At 43.1% G+C, this 26,610-nt stretch overlaps 1 protein-coding gene across 1 annotated transcript in view; it reads left to right on the top strand.

Annotated features, from left to right (window-relative positions):
- Positions 1-7,959: 7,959 nt before the first annotated feature.
- LOC139383778 (thyrotropin receptor-like) overlaps positions 7,960-26,610 on the top strand; it is a 31,553-nt gene continuing 12,902 nt past the window's right edge. The window contains exons 1-8 of the mRNA XM_071128350.1: positions 7,960-8,168; positions 8,799-8,870; positions 9,106-9,180; positions 11,088-11,162; positions 15,288-15,362; positions 24,096-24,173; positions 24,512-24,580; positions 25,347-25,424. Of these exons, the coding sequence (XP_070984451.1) occupies positions 7,960-8,168; positions 8,799-8,870; positions 9,106-9,180; positions 11,088-11,162; positions 15,288-15,362; positions 24,096-24,173; positions 24,512-24,580; positions 25,347-25,424 (731 nt within the window). The remainder of the gene's footprint in view (positions 8,169-8,798; positions 8,871-9,105; positions 9,181-11,087; positions 11,163-15,287; positions 15,363-24,095; positions 24,174-24,511; positions 24,581-25,346; positions 25,425-26,610) is intronic.

Raw genomic sequence — 26,610 nt, 5'->3', positions numbered from 1 at the left:
TAATCCCAGATATGCTTTAAACATTATTATTTTGTTCCATCTCGGTCTGGGTGTTTGTTGAATGGAGGGAGAAAGGACTGGCCGCAACTGAAGATTTATACATAGTTAAGCAATTAGCACCATTCATCCAATTAAATAATACATTCAAATTCTCCCATTCACATTTTCCCATTATTTAGAAGTCAGACACTATTTCAAAGGGAAAATTCTAAATGTTGATACCCTCCCTGTATAACATTAGTTTAGTGATCTCTACAGCACTCTCCCAACTCAAAACACACAGTGTGTCTCCTTTTTCTCCAACTACACAGAGACCTCTACTGGTCATCTCAAGGACACCTGGGGTGAAGAGTTAGATATAGACATATCCGATGATCTATAGGGAGAAGCCCTGTCTAGAATCACTCCTGTTCCATCAATGACATATATTAATTGATAGAACACAAAGACATGCATAGACTTCATTACTCCAAACCCAATGAAATATACTTGACCCCAAGGTCTCCCCACAGTGTGACAGATGTAAACCCTCAGAGGGTTCATTAACTCAGAACTGTTTTGGCTCTGCCCCTTAATTAATCATTTTTCAGAGGAAAATCTTTTATTGAAATTCAAAGATATATGAGAGGGTCATTTGAACCTGACCCAGAACTTGCTCTCTTTGTCTGTTCAGAGTCTGTTCTAAGATCGTCCTACGAGGAACAACAGGCTCTGATGTTTGGAAAGGTGTTTGAATAATCCTCACAGAATGGAAGTCACCCACCCCCCCTTGCTTCCGTAGATGGCTAGCAGAAACTCCTCCAGCAGACTAACTGCTCCAGCACTAACTCCTCCAGCACTAAATCCTAATTCCTCCAGTAGATTAACTCCTCCAGCCTACCTTCTATCTCCACCAGGACTAACTCCTCCAGCAGATTAAATCCTCCAGCACTAACTCCTAACTCCACCAGGACTAACTCCTACAGCAGATGAATTCCTCCAGCACTAACTCCTAACTCCTCCAGGACTAACTCCTCCAGCAGATTAACTCCTCCAGTAGATTACCTCCTAACTCATCCAGGACTAACTCCTCCAGTAGATGAACTACTCCAGCACTAACTCCTAACTCCTCCAGGACTAACTCCTCCAGCAGATTAACTCCTCCAGCACTAACTCCTAACTCCTCCACACTAACTCCTCCAGCAGATTAAATCCTCCAGCACTAACTCCTAACTCCTCCAGGACTAAGTCCTCCAGTAGATTAACTCCTCCGGCAGATTAACTCCTCCAGGACTAACTCCTCCAGCAGATTAACTCCTCCAGTAGATTAACTCCTAACTCATCCAGGACTAACTCCTCCAGTAGATGAACTCCTCCAGCACTAACTCCTAACTCCTCCAGGACTAAGTCCTCCAGTAGATGAACTCCTCCGGCAGATTAACTCCTCCAGCAGACTAACTCCTCCAGCAGATTAACTCCTCCAGTAGATTAACTCCTAACTCATCCAGGACTAACTCCTCCAGTAGATGAACTCCTCCAGCACTAACTCCTAACTCCTACAGGACTAACTCCTCCAGCAGATTAACTCCTCCAGCACTAAATCCTAACTCTTCAAGACTAACTCCTCCAGCAGATTAACTCCTCCAGCCCTAACTCATAACTCCTCCAGACTAACTCCTCCAGCAGATTAAATCCTCCAGCACTAACTCCTAACTCCTTCAGGACTAACTCCTCCAGTATATTAACTCCACCGGCAGATTTGTCAAGATTGTGGGTCCCTTTCTGGACCTTCTGGACAGAGATTGTGAACATCAACTAGGAACGCTTATTGTTGTTGTAAATGTCATGGTTCCTCTATTCTTGTCCCATGTCCAAGATTGTATAAATATATACAGTACCAGTCAAAAGTTGGGACACACCTACCTTTTCCTGGGTCTTTCTTCATTTTTATTATATTCTACATTGTAGAATAAAAGTGAAGAAATCAAAACTATGAAATAACACATATGGAATCATGTAGTAACCAAAAAAGTGTTAAACAAATCAAAATATACGTTATATTTGAGATTCTTCAAAGTAGCCCCACTTTGCCTTGATAACAGTTTTGCACACTCTCTCAACCAGCTTCATGAGATAGTTACCTGAAATGCTTTCCCAACAGTCTTGAAGGAGTTCCCACATATGCTAAGTACTTGTTGGATGCTTTTCCTTCACTCTGTGGTCCAACTCATACCAAACCATCTCAATTGGGTTGAGATCTGGTGATTGTGGAGGCCAGGTAATCTGATGCAGCACCCATCACGCTCCTTCTTGGTCAAACAGCCTTACACAGCCTGGAGGTATGTTTTGGGTCATTGTCCTGTTGAAAAACAAATGATAGTCTCACTGAGCACAAACCAGATGGGATGGCGTATCGCTGCAGAATGCTGTGGTAGCCATGCTGGTTAAGTAAGCCTTGAATTCTAAATAAATCACTAACAGTGTCACCAGCAAAGCACCACCACACCATCACACCTCCTCCTCCATGCTTCACATGGGAACCACAAATGCAGAGATCATCCGTTCACCTACTCTGCATCTCACAAAGACACAGCGGTTGGAACCAAAAATCAAAAATTTGGACTCATCAGATCAAAGGACAGATTTCCACCAGTTGAATGTCTATTTCTTGGCCAAAGCAAGTATCTTCTTCTTATTGGTGTCCATTAGTATTGGTTTCCTTGCAGCAATTTAACCATGGTGGCCTGATCCACTCAGTCTCCTCTGAACAGTAAATGTTGAGATGTGTCTGTTACTTGAACTCTGTGAAGCATTTATTTGGGCTGCAATCTGAGGTGCTGTTAACTCTAATGAACTTATCCTCTGCAGCAGAAGTAACTCTGGGTCTTCCTTTCCTGTGGCGGTCCTCATGAGAGCCAGTTTCATCATAGCGCTTGATGGTTTTTGATTTATTTTTTGAACCAAATAATTTTGGACTTTTACTCAAATAGTATTTTACTGGGTGATTTTCACATTTACTTGAGTCATATTCTATTAAGGTATCTTTACTTTTACTCAAGTTGGGTACTTTTTCCACCACCTCAGAAGAGGAAAAAGAGGAAAAAGTGATTGGAGGTGTAGTGTGAAAATGTCTGTGTAAAATAACATCAAATGTATTTGTAAAGCCCTTCTTACATCAGCTGATGTTTATTTTACCTTTATTTAACTAGGCAAGTCAGTTAAGAACAAACTCTTATTTTCAATGACAACCCAGTGGGTTAACTGCCTGTTCAGGGGCAGAACGACAGTGCAGGGAACCTTTGGTTACAAGTCCAATGCTCTAACCACTAGGCTACCCTGCCGCCCAAAAAATTGTTGTACAGAAACCCAGCCTAAAACCCCAAACAGCAAGCAATGCAGGGGTAGACGCACGGTGGCTAGGAAAAACTCCCTAGAAAGGCCAGAACTTAGGAAGAAACCTAGAGAGGAACCAGGCTATGAGGGGTGGCCAGTCCTCTTCTCGCTGTGCTGGGTGGAGATTATAACAGAACATGGCCAAGATGTTCAAATTTTCATAGATGACCAGCAGGGTCAAATAATAATAATCACAGTGGTTGTAGAGGGTGCAACAGGTCAGCACCTCAGGAGTAAATGTCAGTTGGCTTTTCATAGCCGATCATTCAGAGTATCTCTACCGCTCCTGCTGACTCTAGAGAGTTGAAAACAGCAGGTCCAGTGAACAGGTCAGGGTTCCATAGCCGCAGGCAGCACAGTTGAATCTGGAGCAGCAGCACGACCAGGTGGAATGGGGACAGCAAGGAGTCCTCAAGCCAGTTCGTCCTGAGGCATTGTCCTAGTGCTCAGGTCCTCCGAGAAAGAAAGAGTTGGAGAGAGCATACTTAAATTCAAACAGGACAAGGGATAAGATGGGAGAAATACTCCAGATATAACAGACTGACCTTAGCCCCCCGACACATGAACTATTGCAGCATAAACACTGGAGGCTGAGACAGGAAGAGTCGGGACACACTGTGGCACGGTCCGGCGATACACCTGGACAGGGCCAAACAGGCAGGATATAACCCCACCCACTTTGCCAAAGCACAGCCCCCACACCACTAGACGGATATCTTCAACCCCCAACCTACTACCCTGAGACAAGGCCAAGTATTGGCCACAAAGATCTCCCCCACAGCACAACCCAAGGGGGGGAGCCAACCCGGACAGGAAGATCACGTCAGTGACTCAACCCACTCAAATGACGCACCCCTCCTAGAGACGGCATGGAAGAGCACCAGTAAGCCAAACCCTGTAATACGATTTGAGGCAGAGCATCCCAGTGGAGATAGGGGAACCGGCCAGGCAGAGACAACAGAATGTGATCTGTAGCTTTGAGAGAGGGGAACTGGCCAGGCAGAGACAACAGAATGTGATCTGTAGCTTTGAGAGAGAGGAACTGGCCAGGCAGAGACAACAGAATGTGATCTGTAGCTTTGAGAGTGGGGAACTGGCCAGGCAGAGACAACAGAATGTGATCTGTAGCTTTGAGAGAGGGGAACTGGCCAGGCAGAGACAACGAAATGTAATCTGTAGCTTTGAGAGAGGGGAACCGGCCAGGCAGAGACAACAGAATGTGATCTGTAGCTTTGAGAGAGGGGAACTGGCCAGGCAGAGACAACAGAATGTGATCTGTAGCTTTGAGAGAGGGGTTTCCGGAGGGGCAGGAGCGGACGCCAAACTCAGTATTCACAGTCACGGGCTTAGCTATATTCTTGTTGTGGCAGGATGCCTAGTGGTTAGAGTGTTGGACTCGTACCAAAAGGTTGTAAGATCAAATCCCTGAGCTTACAAGGTAAAAATCTGTCATTCTGCCCATGAACAAGGCAGTTAACCCACTGTTCCTAGGCCATCATTGAAAATAAGAATTTGTTCTTAACTGACTTGCCTCATTAAATAAAGTTAAAATACTTTTTTTTAATTCATCAAGAATCAATGGGTGCATATAATTAATAATGAATCCAAACATTGATGTGGCTACTGCAGATGGCATGTAAATGTCTTTAAAGGGGCAATAGACAACCCAATTTAAGCAGGTGACAGTATTCTTATTATTGGCTGATCTCTACAAACCCCCAAAAAATGCCCACTGGGTTGACAACTTTGAAATGGTGGAAGCCCTCAATGGCAAGGTCTATTCTAAAATGGGTTATATGCATCTGGAGCCCTCTTTCTACCTCTATGGGACAAACCTCTGGCAAAACAGAATGCCACCTTGTGATATCTGGGCCCAGTTTCCCAAAAGCATCTTTCTAAGTTTAGCATTAGAACCTTCATAAGAGCATCTTTAACTTTCCATCGTCCATCTTTCATTGCACTTGAAATCTCTCTGTATCTAATGCTCAGACCACTAATAGAACAGCTAAGTGCGTCCTTAGATCATCGTTAAACCTCCCAAGTCAATTTATACACTAAAGACAGAATGAAGATGTTTATCTCTCTGTGACCAGTGAACCTAGAAGACTTCATATAAATAGCCTAAACGTTTTGCAATGTTATAAACAGTTAAAGCTAGGAAGCTTTAAAAAAAAAAAAAAAAAATCCAAATTAACCTAATTATAATAGCTAGATTATTAGGCTAAATATTGACATCACTTTCAAATACACTACATATGTGGAGACCTGCTCGTCGAACATCTCATTTCAAAATCATGGGTATTAACATGGAGTTGGTCCCCCCTTTGCTGCTAGAACAGCCTCCACTCTTCTGGAAAGGCTTTCCACTAGATGTTGGAACATTGCTGCGGGGGCTTTCTTCCATTCAGCCACGAGAGCATTAGTGAGGTCGGGCACTGATGTTGGGCAATTAGGCCTGGCTCGCAGGCGGCGGTCCAATTCATCCCAAACGTGCTTGATGTGGTGCTGGACAGGCCAGTCAAGTTCTTCCACATTGATCTCGACAAACCATTTCTGTACGGACCTTGCGTTCTGCATACGGGAATTGTCATGCTGAAATAGGAAAGGGCCTTTTCCAAACCGTTGCCACAAAGTTAGAAGCACAGAATCATCTAGAATGTCATCGTATGCTGTAGCGTTAAGATTCCCCTTAACTGGTACTAAGGGGCCTAGTCCAAACCATGAAAAACAGCCCCAGACCATTATTCCTCCTCCACCAAACTTTACAGTTGGCACTATACATTCTGGCAGGTGGCATTCTCCTGGCATCCGCCAAACCCAGATTCGTCAGTTGGACTGCCAGATGGTGAAGCGGGATTCTTCACTCCAGAAAACGCGTTTCCACTGCTCCAGAGTCCAATGGTGGCTAGCTTTACACCATTCCAGTCGATGCTTGGCATTGCACATGGTGATTTTAGGCTTGTGTGCGGGAACCCATTTCATGAAGCTTCCGACGGACAGTTCTTGCTCTGACATTGCTTTCAGAGACAGTTTGGAACACGGAAATTAGTATCACAACCAAGGACAGACGAGTTACACATCCTATGCTCTTGAGCAGTTGGCGGTCCCGTTCCGTTAGCTTGTGTAACCTACCACTTCGTGGCTGAGGCGTTGTTGTTCCTAGACGTTTCCACTTCACAATAACAGCACTTACAGTTGACCCGAGCAGCTCTAGCAGGGCAGAAATTTGACCAACTGACTTGTTGGAAAGGTGGCATCCTTTCACTGAGCTCTTCAGTAAGGCCATTCTACTGCCAATGTTTGTCTATGGAGATTGCATGGCTGTGTACTCGATTTTATACATCTGACAGCAACGGGTGTGGCTGAAATAGCCGAATCCACTAATTTGATAGGACGTCCACATACGTTTGTCTATATATTGTATGTGCAATCGATAGACCAACCTAGTATTAAGTCATAAGGCTACTGAGTCATAAGACTACATCTGAGCTGCTTCAATATTTGTATCTATTAGACTTATCATCTACTATCATCTAAAAGCTCCCCCATTTCACTGTAGCCTAACCAATAGATTGAAGGTCAACATATTAGGTTTCATGGCAACACAGCAACTTGCTACTTCATGTTTAATCATTTAGTATGACTCAATTGTATAATATCTGTAGGCCTACATAGGGCTCAATTCCTGCCTGCCATTAGGCCACAATGATTTGTTGCGCAATTACGAAAACCGTTGTCATCATATTCTAGTTATAGCTGATAGTTGATATTTTCGATTTCGAGTTTTATTCATTCTTGCACACAGTTTACATAAACTGAAGAAATTCAGAGTTTACATCAATCAAACACTGCGTAGAAAATAGCACGAGAAAATACTTAGATTACATAACACATGGCAAACATATAGTACTGACAAATACATAACAGGTTGCAGAACATTTCTTCTCTGTAAAAAAAAACAATAAATATATAAAAAAAAGTTACATTTGAATAGCTATCCTCTAAAGAGATACAGCTAACTCTTTAGCCTTTATTCTGGAATAATTGTCAGCATTGGACAGCTCTTGTAACGACACAGGTACATTTCCGTTTGTATCGAGTGCACTACGTGGTGTTTTGTGAAACGTGTGTGACGTCTACGACCGTTATTTTGTACAATGCATCGCCATCGGGAAACGGGCCCTGGATGGTTCTTATGAATCTACAAATCTCCTGGCCCCAGATCCTACAATCTGTCCAATATGAAAATATTATTGGAACTGTATATTCCCAATAAATATTCTACAGTACAACGCATTAACTTAAACATCCTGAAAAGTCAGAATGCAACGTAACAGGCTATATAGCCTGTAAAAGTAACTCCCCACTCCATGCCGTGTGATTCAGCTACGTTCAACGCACGCAAGTTTCAGATGAACGGAACGCCCCCGTACCGCATCTCTATCAATTTTGACATCGACTTAACTTGGGGGTACATGTCTACATGAGATGCTATACGGGCGAATACAACTGTAATATACCTTGACATTGGAAATTAAACTTGAATGTGCCGAATATGCGTTCATAGGCTTCACGCAATACCAAATAATGAGCGAGGATATCGATTCAGTAATCTATCTGAAAATGAATCTAATTATTCGTATGTTTATACTTTTCATCGCTTCACCGATCGATTCAACTGATAACATCGACGTTTGCCCAACTTTTTGCGACTGCACCAAATGGGACAGTACGAAAACAGTGTCATGCTTCGAAATTGACGTCCTACCTGCATTCCATCCCAGCACTAAAGAGCTGTAAGTACTCTCGTTTCCGTATCTTTCTACTGTTTCTTTTTACCGGCCCTGTCAGTCAGTCGAAGTGATGCTTATTTAAAGGAATAACTCAGCAAAAGAGAAGTTCACTTAATTGACATACGACGAATAATACCTAGTAGTGGGGATCAGATTTAAGCTACAGTCTGGGATTCAAGAAATCTGTTCAACTGGTGATTTGAATTCTTTATATTTACCTATTGATTCTTACCTCATGGGTTTAACACAGCTGTCTGTTTTTATCATTACTCAACATACAAAGAAGGTATTCTCATCTTGTAAATGTGTATGTATGGATACTATGTCGACAGAACAATCCCTCTCTCTTTCTGCAGATCTACACTGACCAGTAACCATCCCCCCATATGCCCCCAAATATGTTTCTATTAACTATATAATGTCTATGGATGTAACAGGTCAGGCAATAGTTACTTTGTATTTGCAGGTAACTAAATTACAACAACAAAAAAAGCTAATGCGGTATAATAATGTGTTGCATGGATATTATAGAGATGTGAAAACTAGAATGGATACCATTACACGAACAAAACAAATGAAACGAAAAGCACTATAAAAAAAATGCAACGGATTATCGATGTATTATCACAACAGGTGGCTTGTGGAGACAAGACTGACCTCCATATCTCAGGATGCCTTCGCCAACTTGATCAACATCTCTCACATGTAGGTTATTGTTCGTAACACATGCTACTATGTCATATCTGTAGTGGTAAAAGTATAATATCCTAGAACTGAACAGCCCGTCATTGATAATCTCACTTTCATACACTTCCATAGGGCCTACAGGGGAACAGCCTGGGATGTAGACGTAGCTCAGGACTGTACACAATGTCTTTCTATCCAATCTGTTCTTGCAGTGAAAAAGTTATACATGTTCGTTCTATATTTTCCCAATCAGTTACATATCAGATGATGAAACTCTGAGGAGTCTGGAGAGACATTCTTTTCACAAGCTGCCCAAGGCTATCCACATGTAAGTACAGTAGGGTAGGCGGCCCTGCCACAGTCCCTCTTTTTTCCTTTGAAAACCCTTTTCTCTCTTATCTCATATATCTATCTACCTCAGCTCAGGGTTGCAGCGCATATAGAGCCCTCCAATCTACCATTAATAAGTGTTTGCGTTTTAGCCCAACGGTATGTGGTTTGGAATTGGAGGCTCTGTTAGACCAACAATGTGGTTTGGAATTGGAGGCTCTGTTAGACCAACCATGTGGTTTGGAATTGGAGGCTCTGTTAGACCAACCATGTGGTTTGGAATTGGAGGCTCTGTTAGACCAACCATGTGGTTTGGAATTGGAGGCTCTGTTAGACCAACCATGTGGTTTGGAATTGGAGGCTCTGTTAGACCAACCATGTGGTTTGGAATTGGAGGCTCTGTTAGACCAACCATGTGGTTTGGAATTGGAATAGGAGGTGCCTGAATCTTCGTTTAGCCTAAAAGGTTTAGACAGAGAAATATCAATTACATGACCAAACGAGAGACTGAATAAAAATATTGGAAAATAGCATGCATTTACATGAATTCTCAACGGCTGGCACAGAGGCAGGGCCCGGATTACCGACCGGAGCACATGCCCCAGGGCCCCAGGTGACATCCACTGGTTTTGTTGTACTGTTTGAGTCACTCAGACAACACAAGAAAAAGGCATAAGCCATGTCGAAATGTGTAAATCTACAGGAAATATAAGCACATTTTTCTCTCAAAGGCAAAATGTGTAGAATTGCTGGAATTTAGTTTTAAAACAGGAAAAAATGTATTTCTACCACAAAGAGTACGGGGCCCCAGATGTGGTTAGTCCGGCCCTGCACAGATGCTGTTTTTGTTGTGGTTGCAGTCTCCCAAACAGCCACGGTAGACATGCACAGACTCTGGGTTGTGGCTTAAGGAAAGGGAAAGGGGATACCTACTCAGTTGCACAACTGACTACATTCGGCTGAAATGTGTCTTCTCAAGAGGCAATATTCAGCTGCTATATCCTTTTTGACTTATAAGATAATGACATGTACCCATTGATTCTTAATAAATATAACTGCTAAAAGTCTCATGAGCTTAGTTCAGCTGTTGTACCCCATTAGATCCCAAAATATAAGCTTGTTTTACTGCAATTTTTGTAAACGTAGTAAATGTAAACAAACACTATATAGCCTCAAAACATAGTTAAAACTATACTTTGGATATCATGGATCCCTGTATCCGTAGCTCTGTCTATGAATTTGAGAGTGTTTACATGTCTCCAGCCCCATCCCTCAGCTTTTTACCAAAACGGGGGTCGAGGATTACTGATCCAACCCTATCTTTTCTCTTCCTGGGTGATTATGATTGCATTCCAGTATGGTAGAAATGTGTTTGGCACTGGCAACATGGGAACATGGAACATGGTAACATGGTAACATAGAACATGGTAACATAGAACATGGTAACATGGTAACATGGTAACATAGAACATAGTAACATGGTAACATAGAACATAGTAACATGGTAACATAGAACATGGTAACATAGAACATGGTAACATAGAACATGGTAACATAGAACATGGTAACATAGAACATGGTATAACATAGAACATGGTAACATGGTAACATGGTAACATAGAACATAGTAACATGGTAACATAGAACATAGTAACATGGTAACATAGAACATGGTAACATAGAACATGGTAACATAGAACATGGTAACATAGAACATGGTAACATAGAACATGGTAACATGGTAACATAGAACATGGTAACATGGTAACATTATGGACATTTTGGACTGTGTGCTGTGGTGTTGGTTGTTGTTCAAGTGTGTGCGCATCACATTAATTTACTGTGTGTGTGTGTGTGTGTGTGTGTGTGTGTGTGTGTGTGTGTTTGTATTTATGTGTGTCACAGAGAGATAAGGGGTATCAGGAGTCTGTCTTACATTGACCCAGAGGCATTCAAGGACCTAACAAACTTGAAGTACCTGTAAGTGGGAGAAATTATTTCATTTAATTTATTTACCCCCATTTTACCAGGTAAGTTGACTAAAAACCTATTAACTGTCATGACAGCTTCAGACCTTATTCACACATTTTTTAAATATTTTTATGTTCATCATTTTTAATGGGGTAAGAATGCTCCCATGCATTAACCCTGCAGATCAAAAACCGCTTCACACCGCAACAATTATTATTTGTATTTGGATACTCAGAAGAAAAAAAACTTTGGGTGCTACCATATTAGTCAAGTAAAACCTCAGGTGCTACCATATTAGTCAAGTAAAACCTCAGGTGCTACCATATTAGTCAAGTAAAACCTCAGGTGCTACCATATTAGTCAAGTAAAACCTCAGGTGCTACCATATTAGTCAAGTAAAACCTCAGGTGCTACCATATTAGTCAAATAAAACCTCAGGTGCTACCATATTAGTCAAGTAAAACCTCAGGTGCTACCATATTAGTCAAGTAAAACCTCAGGTGCTACCATATTAGTCAAGTAAAACCTCAGGTGCTACCATATTAGTCAAGTAAAACCTCAGGTGCTACCATATTAGTCAAGTAAAACCTCAGGTGCTACCATATTAGTCAAGTAAAACCTCAGGTGCTACCATATTAGTCAAATAAAACCTCAGGTGCTACCATATTAGTCAAATAAAACCTCAGGTGCTACCATATTAGTCAAGTAAAACCTCAGGTGCTACCATATTAGTCAAGTAAAACCTCAGGTGCTACCATATTAGTCAAGTAAAACCTCAGGTGCTACCATATTAGTCAAGTAAAACCTCAGGTGCTACCATATTAGTCAAGTAAAACCTCAGGTGCTACCATATTAGTCAAGTAAAACCTCGGGTGCTACCATATTAGTCAAATAAAACCTCAGGTGCTACCATATTAGTCAAGTAAAACCTCAGGTGCTGCCATATTAGTCAAGGAAAACCTCAGGTGCTACCATATTAGTCAAGTAAAACCTCAGGTGCTACTATATTAGTCAAGTAAAACCTTCCACACGTGTTCAAGAAAAGGAAGAAGCAGAGAACTGTGAAATGGCTACAAGAAACAGTGGTTCAGTCACTTAATGAGTATGTCTCCCAGGAGCCCTTTCATCGATGAAGTGTGGTCTTGTTCATGTTGGTATTCTCCTGTCCTTTTAGAGCAAGATGCATTAGATTCGGGTTTCACTTTGTCTACCTAATTTATAATAATTTAATTTAATCATTTATCAGAACCCTTTTATCCAGAGCAACTTACAGTGATGTGTGCACCATGTTCCGTGCTCTACCAAATGAGCTACCTGGTCCCATACCTCTATACATAAAGTAAATTATACTTTATCATATATAATTTACCGGTTAGTATAAGTGGCTGAATGACAAATTGTTGATTATAATGGTGTGCAGGAATTCCTGGAACGCTGCAGTTACTTCAGGTTTTTTAGTTGAAGGGGTACATCCTGATGACATCATAGATATAACTTTTCTTAGGATCTTTTCTTCAATTCAAATCAAATTGTATTTGTCACATGCTTTGTAAACAAAAGGTGTAGACTCACAATGAAATGCTTACTTATGGTTGCCTGGCTAACCAAACTCCTTGCCAAACGCTACGCCACGCCCACAGACGTTAGTTTCTTATCCGCAATGAGTCTGGATCTGAGTACCACCCCGACGATACCTAGAATGGAAATCCATTCTGATTGGTCCCAGAAACCGATGGGTTGGGCCAGAGCCAAAACGTACGTGGGTAAAACGCTGTTTTTAAAAATGTGTCATTGGCTTTGATACTCTTAATTGGTTAGAGAGGATCCAATCGCTGATGACTTTGTTTTGTACAACCATAGAGATACTATTCAATTACTCATTATTAGTATTCTAATTCCTAATTCTATGTGTACAACGCCCCTTATTCTGACGTCACCATGAACAACTTCAATGACGTCAGCCTCAGACTAAAGTATGTAGCGGATGATAGAGAAGCAGATTAATCCAGTTCGAGTCTTCAGGCAATACTGGTCCCCTTCCAGCAATGCAGAGTTAAAGATAAAGATGAAACAATTAAAAGTAGAAACACCAGGAATAAATACACAGTGAATAACAATAACAAGGAAAAATAAAATGGCTATATACAGGGTGTACCAGGTAATAACATGGCTATATACAGGGAGTACCAGGTAATAACATGGCTATATACAGGGAGTACCAGGTAATAACATGGCTATATACAGGGAGTACCAGGTAATAACATGGCTATATACAGGGTGTACCAGGTAATAACATGGCTATATACAGGGAGTACCAGGTAATAACATGACTACATACAGGGGAGTACCAGGTAGTAACATGGCTATATACAGGGAGTACCAGGTAATAACATGGCTATATACAGGGTGTACCAGGTAATAACATGGCTATATACAGGGAGTACCAGGTAATAACATGGCTATATACAGGGTGTACCAGGTAATAACATGGCTATATACAGGGATTACCAGGTAATAACATGGCTATATACAGGGAGTACCAGGTAATAACATGACTATATACAGGGAGTACCAGGTAATAACATGGCTCTATACAGGGAGTACTATGTAATAACATGGCTATATACAGGGTGTACCAGGTAATAACATGGCTATATACAGGTTGTACCAGGTAATAACATGGCTATATACAGGGTGTGCCAGGTAATAACATGGCTATATACAGGGAGTACCAGGTAATAACATGGCTCTATACAGGGAGTACCATGTAATAACATGGCTATATACAGGGTGTACCAGGTAATAACATGGCTATATACAGGGAGTACCAGGTAATAACATGGCTATATACAGGGTGTACCAGGTAATAACATGGCTATATACAGGGTGTACCAGGTAATAACATGGCTATATACAGGGTGTGCCAGGTAATAACATGGCTATATACAGGGAGTACCGGTACTGAGTCGATGTGCAGGGATACGAGGTAATAACATGACTATATACAGGGGGTACCAGTATCAAGTCAACAGTGGTGTAAAGTACTTAAGTAAAAATACTTTAAAGTACTACTTAAGTGTTTTTTGGGGTATCTGTACTTTTCTATTTATATTTTTGACAACTTTTACTTTTACTCCACTACATTCCAAAATAAAATAATGTACTTTTTACTGACACCCAAAAGTACTTGTTACATTTTGAATGCTTAGCAGGACAGGAAAATGGTCTAATTCACACACTTATCAAGAGCACATCCCTGGTCGTCCCTACTGCCTCTGATCAGGAAGACTCACTAAACACAATTGCTTAGTTTGTAAATGATGTCTGACTGTTGAAGTGGGTCCCTGGCTTTGCAGCTGTAATTGCTGCAAAGGGTGTCTCTACAAAGTATTGACTTTAGGGGGGTGAATAGTTATGAACGCTCAAGTTTTCTGTTTTTTTTGTCATATTTCTTGTTTGTTTCACAATAAAACATATTTTGCATCTTCAAAGTGGTTTGCATGTTGTGTAAATCAAATGATACAAACTCCCCAAAAATCCAATTTAATTCCAGGTTGCAAGGCAACAAAGCAGGCAAAATGCCAAGGTCGATCACTACTTTCGCAAGGCACTGTATGTTATGTTATGTGTGTGTGTGTGTGTGTGTGTATTGGGGTGTCAGTGTAAGCATGTGTGAAAGTGCAAGAGAGTTTGTTTTAAAAAAAAAAGTTGTTTCGCAGTCTTACCGCTTCTTTTTGAATTTGAATTTAATTTTAGTACATAATGTAGAAAAACACTTTTTGATCAATGAGAAACTGGGTATATGGTACTGAATATAATGCATGTGAAGTTATTAGCTTGAGCTTGCATGCCCACTTAGGTGGAATTTAGCCAATCACAGATGTTGATCAATTAGCTCAGTTGGTAAGTCATTAGCAGAGTTAAGTGTGCATGGTGCTCGTTTGTAAATAAACCCTGCCGTGTCACTCCAAGACGTTGGTCATACCTGCAGGGTTGACTCACAGAACACTAGATAAAACCCTAGAATGGAAATTGTCATACAGGCGACTACACCACGGCCATCTTGGTTAATATTGTATCTCTATGGGTAGCCTAGCCCTGATGGAGACTGATACAGTATTTGTTCCACTGCAGGGGTATCTTCAACACCGGCCTGCCCTCCTTCCCTGCTCTGGGCCAGATCCGTTCCAGCCAGGACGACTTCATCTTGTAAGTGTGTCCGCTTGTTGGTCCTTCTGGCTGGGCTTTTCTATTATATCGCCCCCACACCACCACCCCAACTATCATCACCACCACGACCACTACCAGCACCACCACCATCACCACAAATACCAGCACCACCACCAATACCACCACCAATACCATCACCACCACCACCATCACCACCATACCATCACCACAAATACCATTACCACCACCAATACCACCATCACCACCATCACAACAACTATAACCACCATCATCATCACCAATACCACCATCACCACCCCCATCATCACCACTACCACCATTTCCAACATCACCACCACTACCATCACAACCAATACCATCACCACCACCATCACAACAACCATAACCACCATCATCATCACCAATACCATCACCACCATCATCACCACCCCATCATCACCACTCCTACCATTTACAACATCACAACCACCACCATCATCACCATCCCCATCATCACCACTCCCATAATTTCCACCATCACAACCACCACCATCATCTCCACCATCACCACCATCACAACAACCATCACCACCATCATCACCACCAATACCATCACCAACATCACCACCACCAATACCATCAACACCACCATCACCACCACCATCACCCCCACCAACATCATCCCCACTCCCATTATTTCCACCATCACAACCACCACCAAAACCATCATCTCCACCACCATCACCACCCACCATCAATACCATCACCACCATCATCACCACCCCCATCATTTCCACCATCACAACCACCACCACCATTATACAAATACCATTGCCATCACCACCATCATCACCACCAATACCATCATCATCACCACCAAAACCACCACCATCACCACCACCATCACCACCACCATCATCACCACCAATACCATCATCACAACCACCAGCATCGTCACCATCATCACCACCAATACCATCATCAACACCCTCATCACCACCATCATAAACACCACCATCATCACCACTCCCATAATTTCCACCACCACCACCACAGTAATCATCACCACCACCACCATCATCACCACCAATACCATCACCACCACCATCATCAGCAGCACCATCACTACCACCATCACCACCAGCACCACCATCATCACCACCCCATCATCACCACTCCCATCATTATCCCCATCACAACCACCACCATCATTACCACCATCACCACCAATACCATCATCATCACCACCACCATCAACATCACCCCCATCACCACCACCATCACCACCAATATCATCACCACCATCATCGTCACTAATACAATCATCACCACCATCATCACCACCCCCATCATCACCACTCCCATCATGTCCACCATCACAACCACCACCACCACCACCAATACCACCACGAACACCATCACCACAAATACCACCACCACCACCAATAGCCATCACCACCAAATCCATCACCACCATCACAACCAATACCACCATCACCACCATCATCACCATCAACACCACCATCACCACCATCATCACTCACTACCAATATCATCATCACCACCCTCATCTCCACCCTCATCATCACAACTCCCACCATTTCCACCATCACAACCACCATCACCACCAATACCAACATCATCACCACCATCACCACCAAAACCAACACCATCACCATAATCACCACCACAGTCATCATCACAACCAATACCATCACCACCATCACCACCACCATCATCACCACCAATACCATCACCAACAGGAGAAGTACTCCAGATATAACAAACTGACCCTAGCCCCCCGACACATAAACTACTGCAGCATAAATACTGGAGGCTGAGACAGGACCACCACCACCATCATCACCACCATCATCACCATCACCACCATCAGCACCACCATCACCACCACCACGACCACCATCACAATCATCACCACCACCATCACCACCACCATCAACACCATCACCACCATCACAACTACCATCACCACCACCACCATGTTTCAAATGTTCTGCCCTTGATAACATAAGACATGAAAGAGAAAAATATCAAGACAATCTTCTCCATTGAGAAAAATGACCCATAATGGACATCTAATTGCCCAGCCTTTGTGCCCCTCTTTTTTCCCTCGCATACAGACAGAAATAGGAAGAGTGCTGCGATGAGACAAATGATGGGCATCAGATGAAAGGGTTATTTATAGGAAATTAATTATGATTAAAAAGGTATCATCTTGTTATTAAAGTATAGTCCTCATCACCTAACAGTATGGTCCTCATCACCTAACAGTATGGTCCCCATCACCTAACAGTATGGTCCCCATCACCTAACAGTATGGTCCTCATCACCTGCCAGTATGGTCCCCATCACCTAACAGTACAGTCCCCATTACCTAACAGTATGGTCCTCATCACCTGACAGTATGGTCCTCATCACCTAACAGTATGGTCCCCATCACCTAACAGTACAGTCCCCATTACCTAACAGTATGGTCCTCATCACCTGACAGTATGGTCCTCATCACCTGACAGTACAGTACCCATCACCTAACAGTACAGTACCCATTACCTAACAATACAGTACCCATTACCTAACAGTACAGTACCCATTACCTAACAGTATGGTCCCCATCACCTAACAGTATGGTTCCCATCACCTAATGGTATGGTCTCCATCACCAAACAGTATTAACCGCATCACCTAACAGTACAGTCCCCATCACCTAACAGTACAGTCCCCATCACCTAACAGTACGGTCCCCATCACCTAACAGTACAATTCCCATCACCTAACAGTGCAGTCTCCATCACCTAACAGTGCAGTGTCCATCACCTAACAGTGCAGTCTCCATCACCTAACAGTGCAGTCTCCATCACCTAACAGTGCAGTCTCCATCACCTAACAGTGCAGTCTCCATCACCTAACAGTGCAGTCTCCATCACCTAACAGTGCAGTCCCCATCACCTAACAGTACAGTCCCCATCACCAAACAGTATTAACCCCATCATCTAACAGTACGGTCCCCATCACCTAACAGTATGGTCCCATCACCTAACGCTACAGTCCCCATCACCTAACACTATGGTCCCCATCACCTAACAGTACAGTCCCCATCACCTAACAGTACGGTCCCCATCACCTAACAGTACGGTCCCTATCACCTAACAGTACGGTCCCCATCACCTAACAGTACAGTCCCCATCACCTAACGTTATAGTCCCCATCACCTAACAGTACAGTCCCCATCACCTAACGTTATAGTCCCCATCACCTAACAGTACAGTCCCCATCACCTAACGTTATAGTCCCCATCACCTAACAGTACAATCCCCATCACCTAACAGTACAGTCCCCATCACCTAACAGTACGGTCCCCATCACCTAACAGTACATCCCCATCACCTAACAGTACAATCCCCATCACCTAACAGTACGGTCCCCATCACCTAACAGTACAGTCCCCATCACCTAACGGTATAGTCCCCATCACCTAACGGTATCTTCCCCATCCGTGTGAAGTTTTTAGATTCAAAATCGGGACAGGAGATGGCAGGATCAACAGTCCACAGTAATCTGCAGTACAGGAATAGTTTTTAACTGAGGAGGGGGGAGATGTAGAAATACTGTATGGGGGAGATGTAGAAATACTGTATGGGGGGGTGTAGAAATACTGTATGGGGGGGATGTAGAAATACTGCATGGGGATGTAGAAATACTGTATCGGGGGTGTAGAAATACTGCATGGGGGGATGTAGAAATACTGTATGGGGGGATGTAGAAATACTGTATGGGGGGGTGTAGAAATACTGTATGGGGGTGTAGAAATACTGTATGGGGGGTGTAGAAATACTGTATGGGGGGGTGTAGAAATACTGTATGGGGGTGTAGAAATACTGTATGGGGGGTGTAGAAATACTATATGGGTGTGTAGAAATACTGTATGGGGGGGTGTAGAAATACTGTATGGGGGTGTAGAAATACTGTATGGGGGGTGTAGAAATACTGTATGGGTGGGATGTAGAAATACTGTATGGGGGGGTGTAGAAATACTGTATGGGGGGATATAGAAATACTGTATGGGGGGGTGTAGAAATACTGTATGGGGGATGTAGAAATACTGTATGGGGGGATATAGAAATACTGTATGGGGGGGTGTAGAAATACTGTATGGGGGGTGTAGAAATACTGTATGGGGGGATGTAGAAATACTGTATGGGGGGGGATGTAGAAATACTGTATGGGGGAGATGTAGAAATACTGTATGGGGGGGATGTAGAAATACTGTATGGGGGGGATATAGAAATACTGTATGGGGGGGTGTAGAAATGCTGCATGGGGATGTAGAAATACTGTATGGGGAATGTAGAAATACTGTATGGGGGGGGTGTAGAAATACTGTATGGGGGTGTAGAAATACTGTATGGGGGGTGTAGAAATACTGTATGGGGGGATGTAGAAATACTGTATGGGGGGATATAGAAATACTGTATGGGGGGGTGTAGAAATACTGTATGGGGGGTGTAGAAATACTGTATGGGGGGATGTAGAAATACTGTATGGGGGGGATGTAGAAATACTGTATGGGGGGTGTAGAAATACTGTATGGGGGGGATGTAGAAATACTGTATGGGGGGATGTAGAAATACTGTATGGGGGGGTGTAGAAATACTGTATGGGGGGATATAGAAATACTGTATGGGGGGGTGTAGAAATACTGTATGGGGGGATGTAGAAATACTGTATGGGGGGATATAGAAATACTGTATGGGGGGGTGTAGAAATACTGTATGGGGGGATGTAGAAATACTGTATGGGGGGGATGTAGAAATACTGTATGGGGGAGATGTAGAAATACTGTATGGGGGGGATGTAGAAATACTGTATGGGGGGGATATAGAAATACTGTATGGGGGGGTGTAGAAATGCTGCATGGGGATGTAGAAATACTGTATGGGGGATGTAGAAATACTGTATGGGGGGGGTGTAGAAATACTGTATGGGGGTGTAGAAATACTGTATGGGGGGTGTAGAAATACTGTATGGGGGGGTGTAGAAGTACTGTATGGGGGTGTAGAAATACTGTATGGGGGGTGTAGAAATACTGTATGGGGGTGTAGAAATACTGTATGGGGGTGTGTAGAAATACTGTATGGGGGTGTAGAAATACTGTATGGGGGGTGTAGAAATACTGTATGGGTGGGATGTAGAAATACTGTATGGGGGGGTGTAGAAATACTGTATGGGGGGTGTAGAAATACTGTATGGGGGGATGTAGAAATACTGTATGGGGGGATATAGAAATACTGTATGGGGGGGTGTAGAAATACTGTATGGGGGGTGTAGAAATACTGTATGGGGGGATGTAGAAATACTGTATGGGGGGGATGTAGAAATACTGTATGGGGGGTGTAGAAATACTGTATGGGGGGGATGTAGAAATACTGTATGGGGGGATGTAGAAATACTGTATGGGGGGGATATAGAAATACTGTATGGGGGGGGATGTAGAAATACTGTATGGGGGGATGTAGAAATACTGTATGGGGGGGATATAGAAATACTGAATGGGGGGGGATGTAGAAATACTGTATGGGGGTTGTAGAAATACTGTATGGGGGTGTAGAAATACTGTATGTGGGGGATGTAGAAATACTGTATGGGGGGTGTAGAAATACTGTATGGGGGTGTAGAAATACTGTATGGGGGGTGTAGAAATACTGTATGGGGGGGTGTAGAAATACTGTATGGGGGTGTAGAAATACTGTATGGGGGGTGTAGAAATACTGTATGGGGATGTAGAAATACTGTATGGGGGGTGTAGATATACTGTGTGGGGGTGTAGAAATACTGTGTGGGGGTGTAGAAATACTGTATGGGGGGTGTAGAAATACTGTATGGGGGGATGTAGAAATACTGTATGGGGGGTGTAGAAATACTGTATGGGGGGATGTAGAAATACTGTATGGGGGTGTAGAAATACTGTATGGGGGGTGTAGAAATACTGTATGGGGGGTGTAGAAATACTGTATGGGGGGGTGTAGAAATACTGTATGGGGGGTGTAGAAATACTGTATGGGGGGATGTAGAAATACTGCATGGGGGGGATATAGAAATACTGTATGGGGGGGTGTAGAAATACTGTATGGGGGGGTGTAGAAATACTGTATGGGGGGGTGTAGAAATACTGTATGGGGGGGTGTAGAAATACTGTATGGGGGGGTGTAGAAATACTGTGTGGGGGTGTAGAAATACTGTATGGGGGGTGTATAAATACTGTATGGGGGGTGTAGAAATACTGTATGGGGGGATGTAGAAATACTGTATGGGGGGGTGTAGAAATACTGTATGGGGGGATGTAGAAATACTGTATGGGGGGATGTAGAAATACTGTATGGGGGATGTAGAAATACTGTATGTCATGTGTGGAGCATTTCATGAAACAAATGAACTGTGTAGGCCTAATATAGTGGGCTTAATAAAAAAAAATATATATATTGTCATTTCCCCCTACCCTCGCTCTTCACTCAATTTATAGCCAGTCACTAATTTACGTCAGTGAATGTTGCAGCGTCTTGTTGCAGCCAAGGACCCATCACTAACATTAAAGCAATTTAAAAGAAAAAGTCATGTTTTAACAAAAATGTATTAGAGTTTTTCTTTGGCATGAAGGAATCGAGTACGCAGCAGCGGTTTAATTAAATACCAACCGGAGAGCGGGACACGCGCCCTGAAGCAGCGTAGCTAGCTCTTCCTAGTACCAACAACGCTTCCGGTCAAGCCTAATTGTTCCTTCAAAAAACACTCGGAGATAATTGCACAAGGCCATATCATGAGTTCATCTGACTCTGAGTAAGTAGAAGGCAGCCCGCCTTCATTGCCAAAATCTGGTAATATAGTTGCTATCAGCTGTGTGTGCAGGGCAGGCTACTGTCTGGTGAGAACTGAACAGCAGCCAAACATAGCAGTTGCTATGGTTACTCACAATGCTGTCAGGGCAGGCCTGCTGGTTTTGATGAGCATACACAGCAGGTTAGGATCATTAGGTTAAGGTTAAGAAAAGGGTTATGGTTAAGGTTAGCTAAAATACCAAAATAGTCTAGGACGCCACTTCAACTTAATGTATCTAGCTCCAACCAGATCTGCTCTGAGAACAGTCTTGGTTCATTTTTGACAAGACGGGACAGGAATTCTATTTTTACTCCCTTTGCGTCAACCTCTAGTCCCGATGTCTTGATGTCTTGCTACTCCAGCCACTTATGCCAATTGTAGACAGGTACTGTAAAAATAAAGGCCGTGGTGCAGAGACCCAGGAGTATCTCTATCTCATAGAGATCCTATTAAATTACTAGAGGGGCTATGTCATAAATCCAAACCGGTCAAGTTGGAATGATTGGCAGTAGAGGCATAATCCTGATTTTACTATGCAGGAGAATAAAAGTGATGTATCAGAAATGGTATAATATAATTATTGCCAACTTAATACTGTCATATAATATAAATATAGTTTATACAGGTTTTATAAAAAAAAAAATCTGTATAAGAACATACACTTTGGCCTCCCGGGTGGCGCAGTGGTTAAGGGCGCTGTACTGCAGCGCCAGCTGTGCCATCAGAGTCCCTGGGTTCGCGCCCAGGCTCTGTCGTAACCGGCCGCGACCGGGAGGTCCGTGGGGCGATGCACAATTGGCCTAGCGTCGTCCGGGTTAGGGAGGGATTGGTCGGTAGGGATCTCCTTGTCTCATCGCGCACCAGCGACTCCTGTGGCGGGCCGGGCCCAGTGCGCGCTAGCCAAGGTTGCCAGGTGCACGGTGTAGCCTCCGACACATTGGTGGCTTCCGGGTTGGATGCGCGCTGTGTTAAGAGGACGCATGACATTCAGCCTTCGTCTCTCCCGAGCCCGTACGGGAGTTGTAGCAATGAGACAAGATAGTAGCTACTACAACAATTGGATACCACGAAATTGGGGAGAAAAAACTTTGAGCTAATTGAAGCGAAGGTAGCCTACTCTTTTCCCGCATGCAAAATGTTATGATCTGTTTGGCAAGCTAACTAACAAACAGAGTGCATTTGAAAAAAAACATGGTTGACCAAAATGACTGACCTTTATTTAGACTTTAGTCATTTAGCAGATGTTCCTATCCAGAGCGACTTACAGGAGAGATTCTTTACCTAGTCGGCTTGGGGATTCGAGACAACGACCTGTCATTGGGGCGGCAGGGTAGCCTAGTGGTTAGAGCGTTGGACTAGTAACCGAAAGGTTGCAAGTTCGAATCCCCGAGCTGACAAGGTACAAATCTGTCGTTCTGCCCCTGAACAGGCAGTTAACCCACTGTTCCTAGGCCGTCATTGCAAATAAGAATTTGTTCATAACTGACTTGCCTAGTAAAATAAAAATTTACTGGACCAATGCTCTTAGCAGCTAGGCTACCTGCCGCCACATTTATCCCGTCATGAGGAGGTTGATGACCATTCGACTATTCTAATTCAAAGCTCTATCCCTCCCTCTGTTCACCGTCCACCATAGAATTTCTCCTATTTGTGAAAGAATATGATCTGTAGTTGAGCCAGTGATATAAAACAATGTTTCCAGCCATTGCATCAATAACAGTGTTGCATTACTAGCTCAATAAAGTTTGGCCATTGGGGCTGGTAGATAATAATCAGAACAGACATTCAGCAACAGACATTGGGGCTGGTAGATAATAATCAGAACAGACATTCACCAACAGACATTGATTATCTCTCTCTCTCTCTCTCTCTCTCTCTCAGGGAAATTGTGGATAACCTCTTCATCAGAGAAATTCCTGCCAACTCATTCAATGGGATCTCAGAGAATGAAATCACCCTGTAAGTGAACTGTGGATTGTTTCATCTAGTTCTGCTGTACATACTATGTGTATGATTGGAGCTTGGCCTGATCCATTTCCTCTGGTCGTTAACATACTAACTAACTAACTAGCTCTGTCCTAGTAGGTGGTATCACAAATGTTCTCTCAGAGAATTACTATTACATCATGTCAGGGTTTAACAGGTCAGTGCAACCTAGCTACAGTTGATCTCTCTGGCCAGATGGCTGTGTATGTAACAGAAGAAACTAGGAAGATGAAAGACGAAGCTGTAACTCTAGTGAACACCTGTATTTGTATTTATTATGGATCCCCATTAGCTGCTGTGTTGTTTGGCAGGATGCTGAACAGCAACGGTCTGACGGACATCCAACCCTACGCCTTCAATGGAACCAGACTGGAGGAAGTGTATGTAGTAACAGTAGTAATACTAATGGATGTATATAGCGCCTTTCAACCAACTGTGCTTTAAATAGTAACAGGGAATCTCACCTCATCCACCACCAATGTGTGGCACCCACCTGGGTGATGCATGGCAACTATTATTGTGCCAGAACGCTCAGCACACATCAGCTAGCATGGTGAAAAGGTGAGTAGTGACAATGTGATTTGCGGAAGGGGGGGGGGGGTCTGTAAACAAGACTATCTGGAGGTCTCTTTAGACTATTTGCCTGAGTATTTTACTGATCGAAACTCTTACTGGCAGAAATAAAACTATTGGTGCAAAGGCAGGGGTTATAAAGCATTATAAAGGCAGGGGTTATAAAGCATTATAACGGCAGGGGTTATAAAGCATTATAACGGTAGGGGTTATAAAGCATTATAGCGGCAAGGGTTATAAAGCATTATAACTGCAGGAGTTATAAAGCATTATCACGGCAGGGGTTATAAAGCATTATAACGGCAGGGGTTATAAAGCATTATCATGGCAGGGGTTATAAAGCATTTTAACTGCAGGCTTTAAGTAAAGTGTGACCCAACTGTTTACCCAACCTTCCTCTCACTGTCTTTGTGAAGCCGGCATCAGTGTGCTAACCTAGCAGTATTAGCTTAGCAGTATTAGCTCAGCAGTATGAGCTTAGCAGAAGCTGTTCTTCTCTCCGTTACATTAATAACCCTTTCTTCCATTCTACACTCTTCTCTCTTTCTCATTCTGTCCACCTTTTCTATTTAGGTACCTCTATAGGAATGTGGATCTGGTGCGGTTGGACGAGAGGACATTTTCTGGCGTGATCAGCGGGCCAACTCTTCTGTGAGTGAAAGGCTTTTACTCTTGAATCTCTTAAGGATCCAACCATTTTTTTCCAATTTTCGCCTAAAATGGCCTGAAGCAAGGATATGCATATTCTTGATACCATTTGAAAGGAAACACTTTGAAGTTTGTGGAAATGTGAAATTAATGTAGGAGAATATAACACATTAGATCTGGTACCATCATCTTTGAAATGCAAGAGAAATGCAATAATGTATTATTCCAGCCCAGGCGCAATTTCTATCTTGGCCACTAGATGGCAGCAGTGTACGTGCAAAGTTTTAGACTGATCCAATGAACCATTGCATATCTGTTCAAAATGTTGTATCAAGACTGCCCAAATATGCCTAATTGGTTTATTAATACATTTTCAAGTTCATAATTGTGCACTCTCTTCAAACAATAGCATGGTGTTATTTCATTGTAATAGCTACTGTAAATTGGACAGTGCTGTTAGATTAACAAGAATATATGCTTTCTGCTCATATCAGATATGTCTATGTCCTGGGAATTTGTTTTGTTACTTACAACCTCATGCTAATCACATTTGCCTATGTTAGCTCAACCGTCCCTCAGGGGGGCAATGATCCCATAGAGGTTTTAAGAAATGGGACAGATGTTGGGAAGACATCAAGCCATGCAACTGTGCCAAAGTCCCCTAATCCCTTTCAGGAGCCTTTTTATTCAACCTTGTCTGAAAAGTTTTCCATACAAAAGTGCAGGAAGTGGCCTCCCATGTGGCCTCCCAGTCTATGGCACTGCATCGCCACACTTATCACCACAGATCCAGGTTTAATCCCGGGCTGTGTTGCAGGCGGCCGCGACAGGGAGACCCATGAGGCGTCACACATTCGGGCCCAGCGTCGTCTCGGTTAGGGGAGGGTTTGACCGCCTGGGATGTTCTTGTCCCATTGTGCTCTAGCGACTCCTTTTGGCAGCCGGACGCATGCACGCTGACTTCGGTTGCCAGTTGTACGGTGTTTCTTCCTAACAAATTGGTGCGGCTGGCTTCCGTGGTTAAGCCAGCAGTGTGTCAATAAGCAGTGCGGCTTGTCAGGGTCATGTTTCGGAGGATGCAAGGCTCTCGACCTTCCCCTCTCCCAAGTCCGTATGGGAGTTGCAGTGATGGAACAAGACTGTAACTATCAATTGGATGTCATGCAATTGGAGAACGAAAAGGGGTAAC

The sequence above is a fragment of the Oncorhynchus clarkii genome, chromosome 25, assembly GCF_045791955.1.
Source record: "Oncorhynchus clarkii lewisi isolate Uvic-CL-2024 chromosome 25, UVic_Ocla_1.0, whole genome shotgun sequence".
Lineage (NCBI taxonomy): Eukaryota > Metazoa > Chordata > Actinopteri > Salmoniformes > Salmonidae > Oncorhynchus > Oncorhynchus clarkii.
Note: the sequence above shows the minus strand (reverse complement) of the source record. Positions and strands in the feature narration are given on the sequence as shown.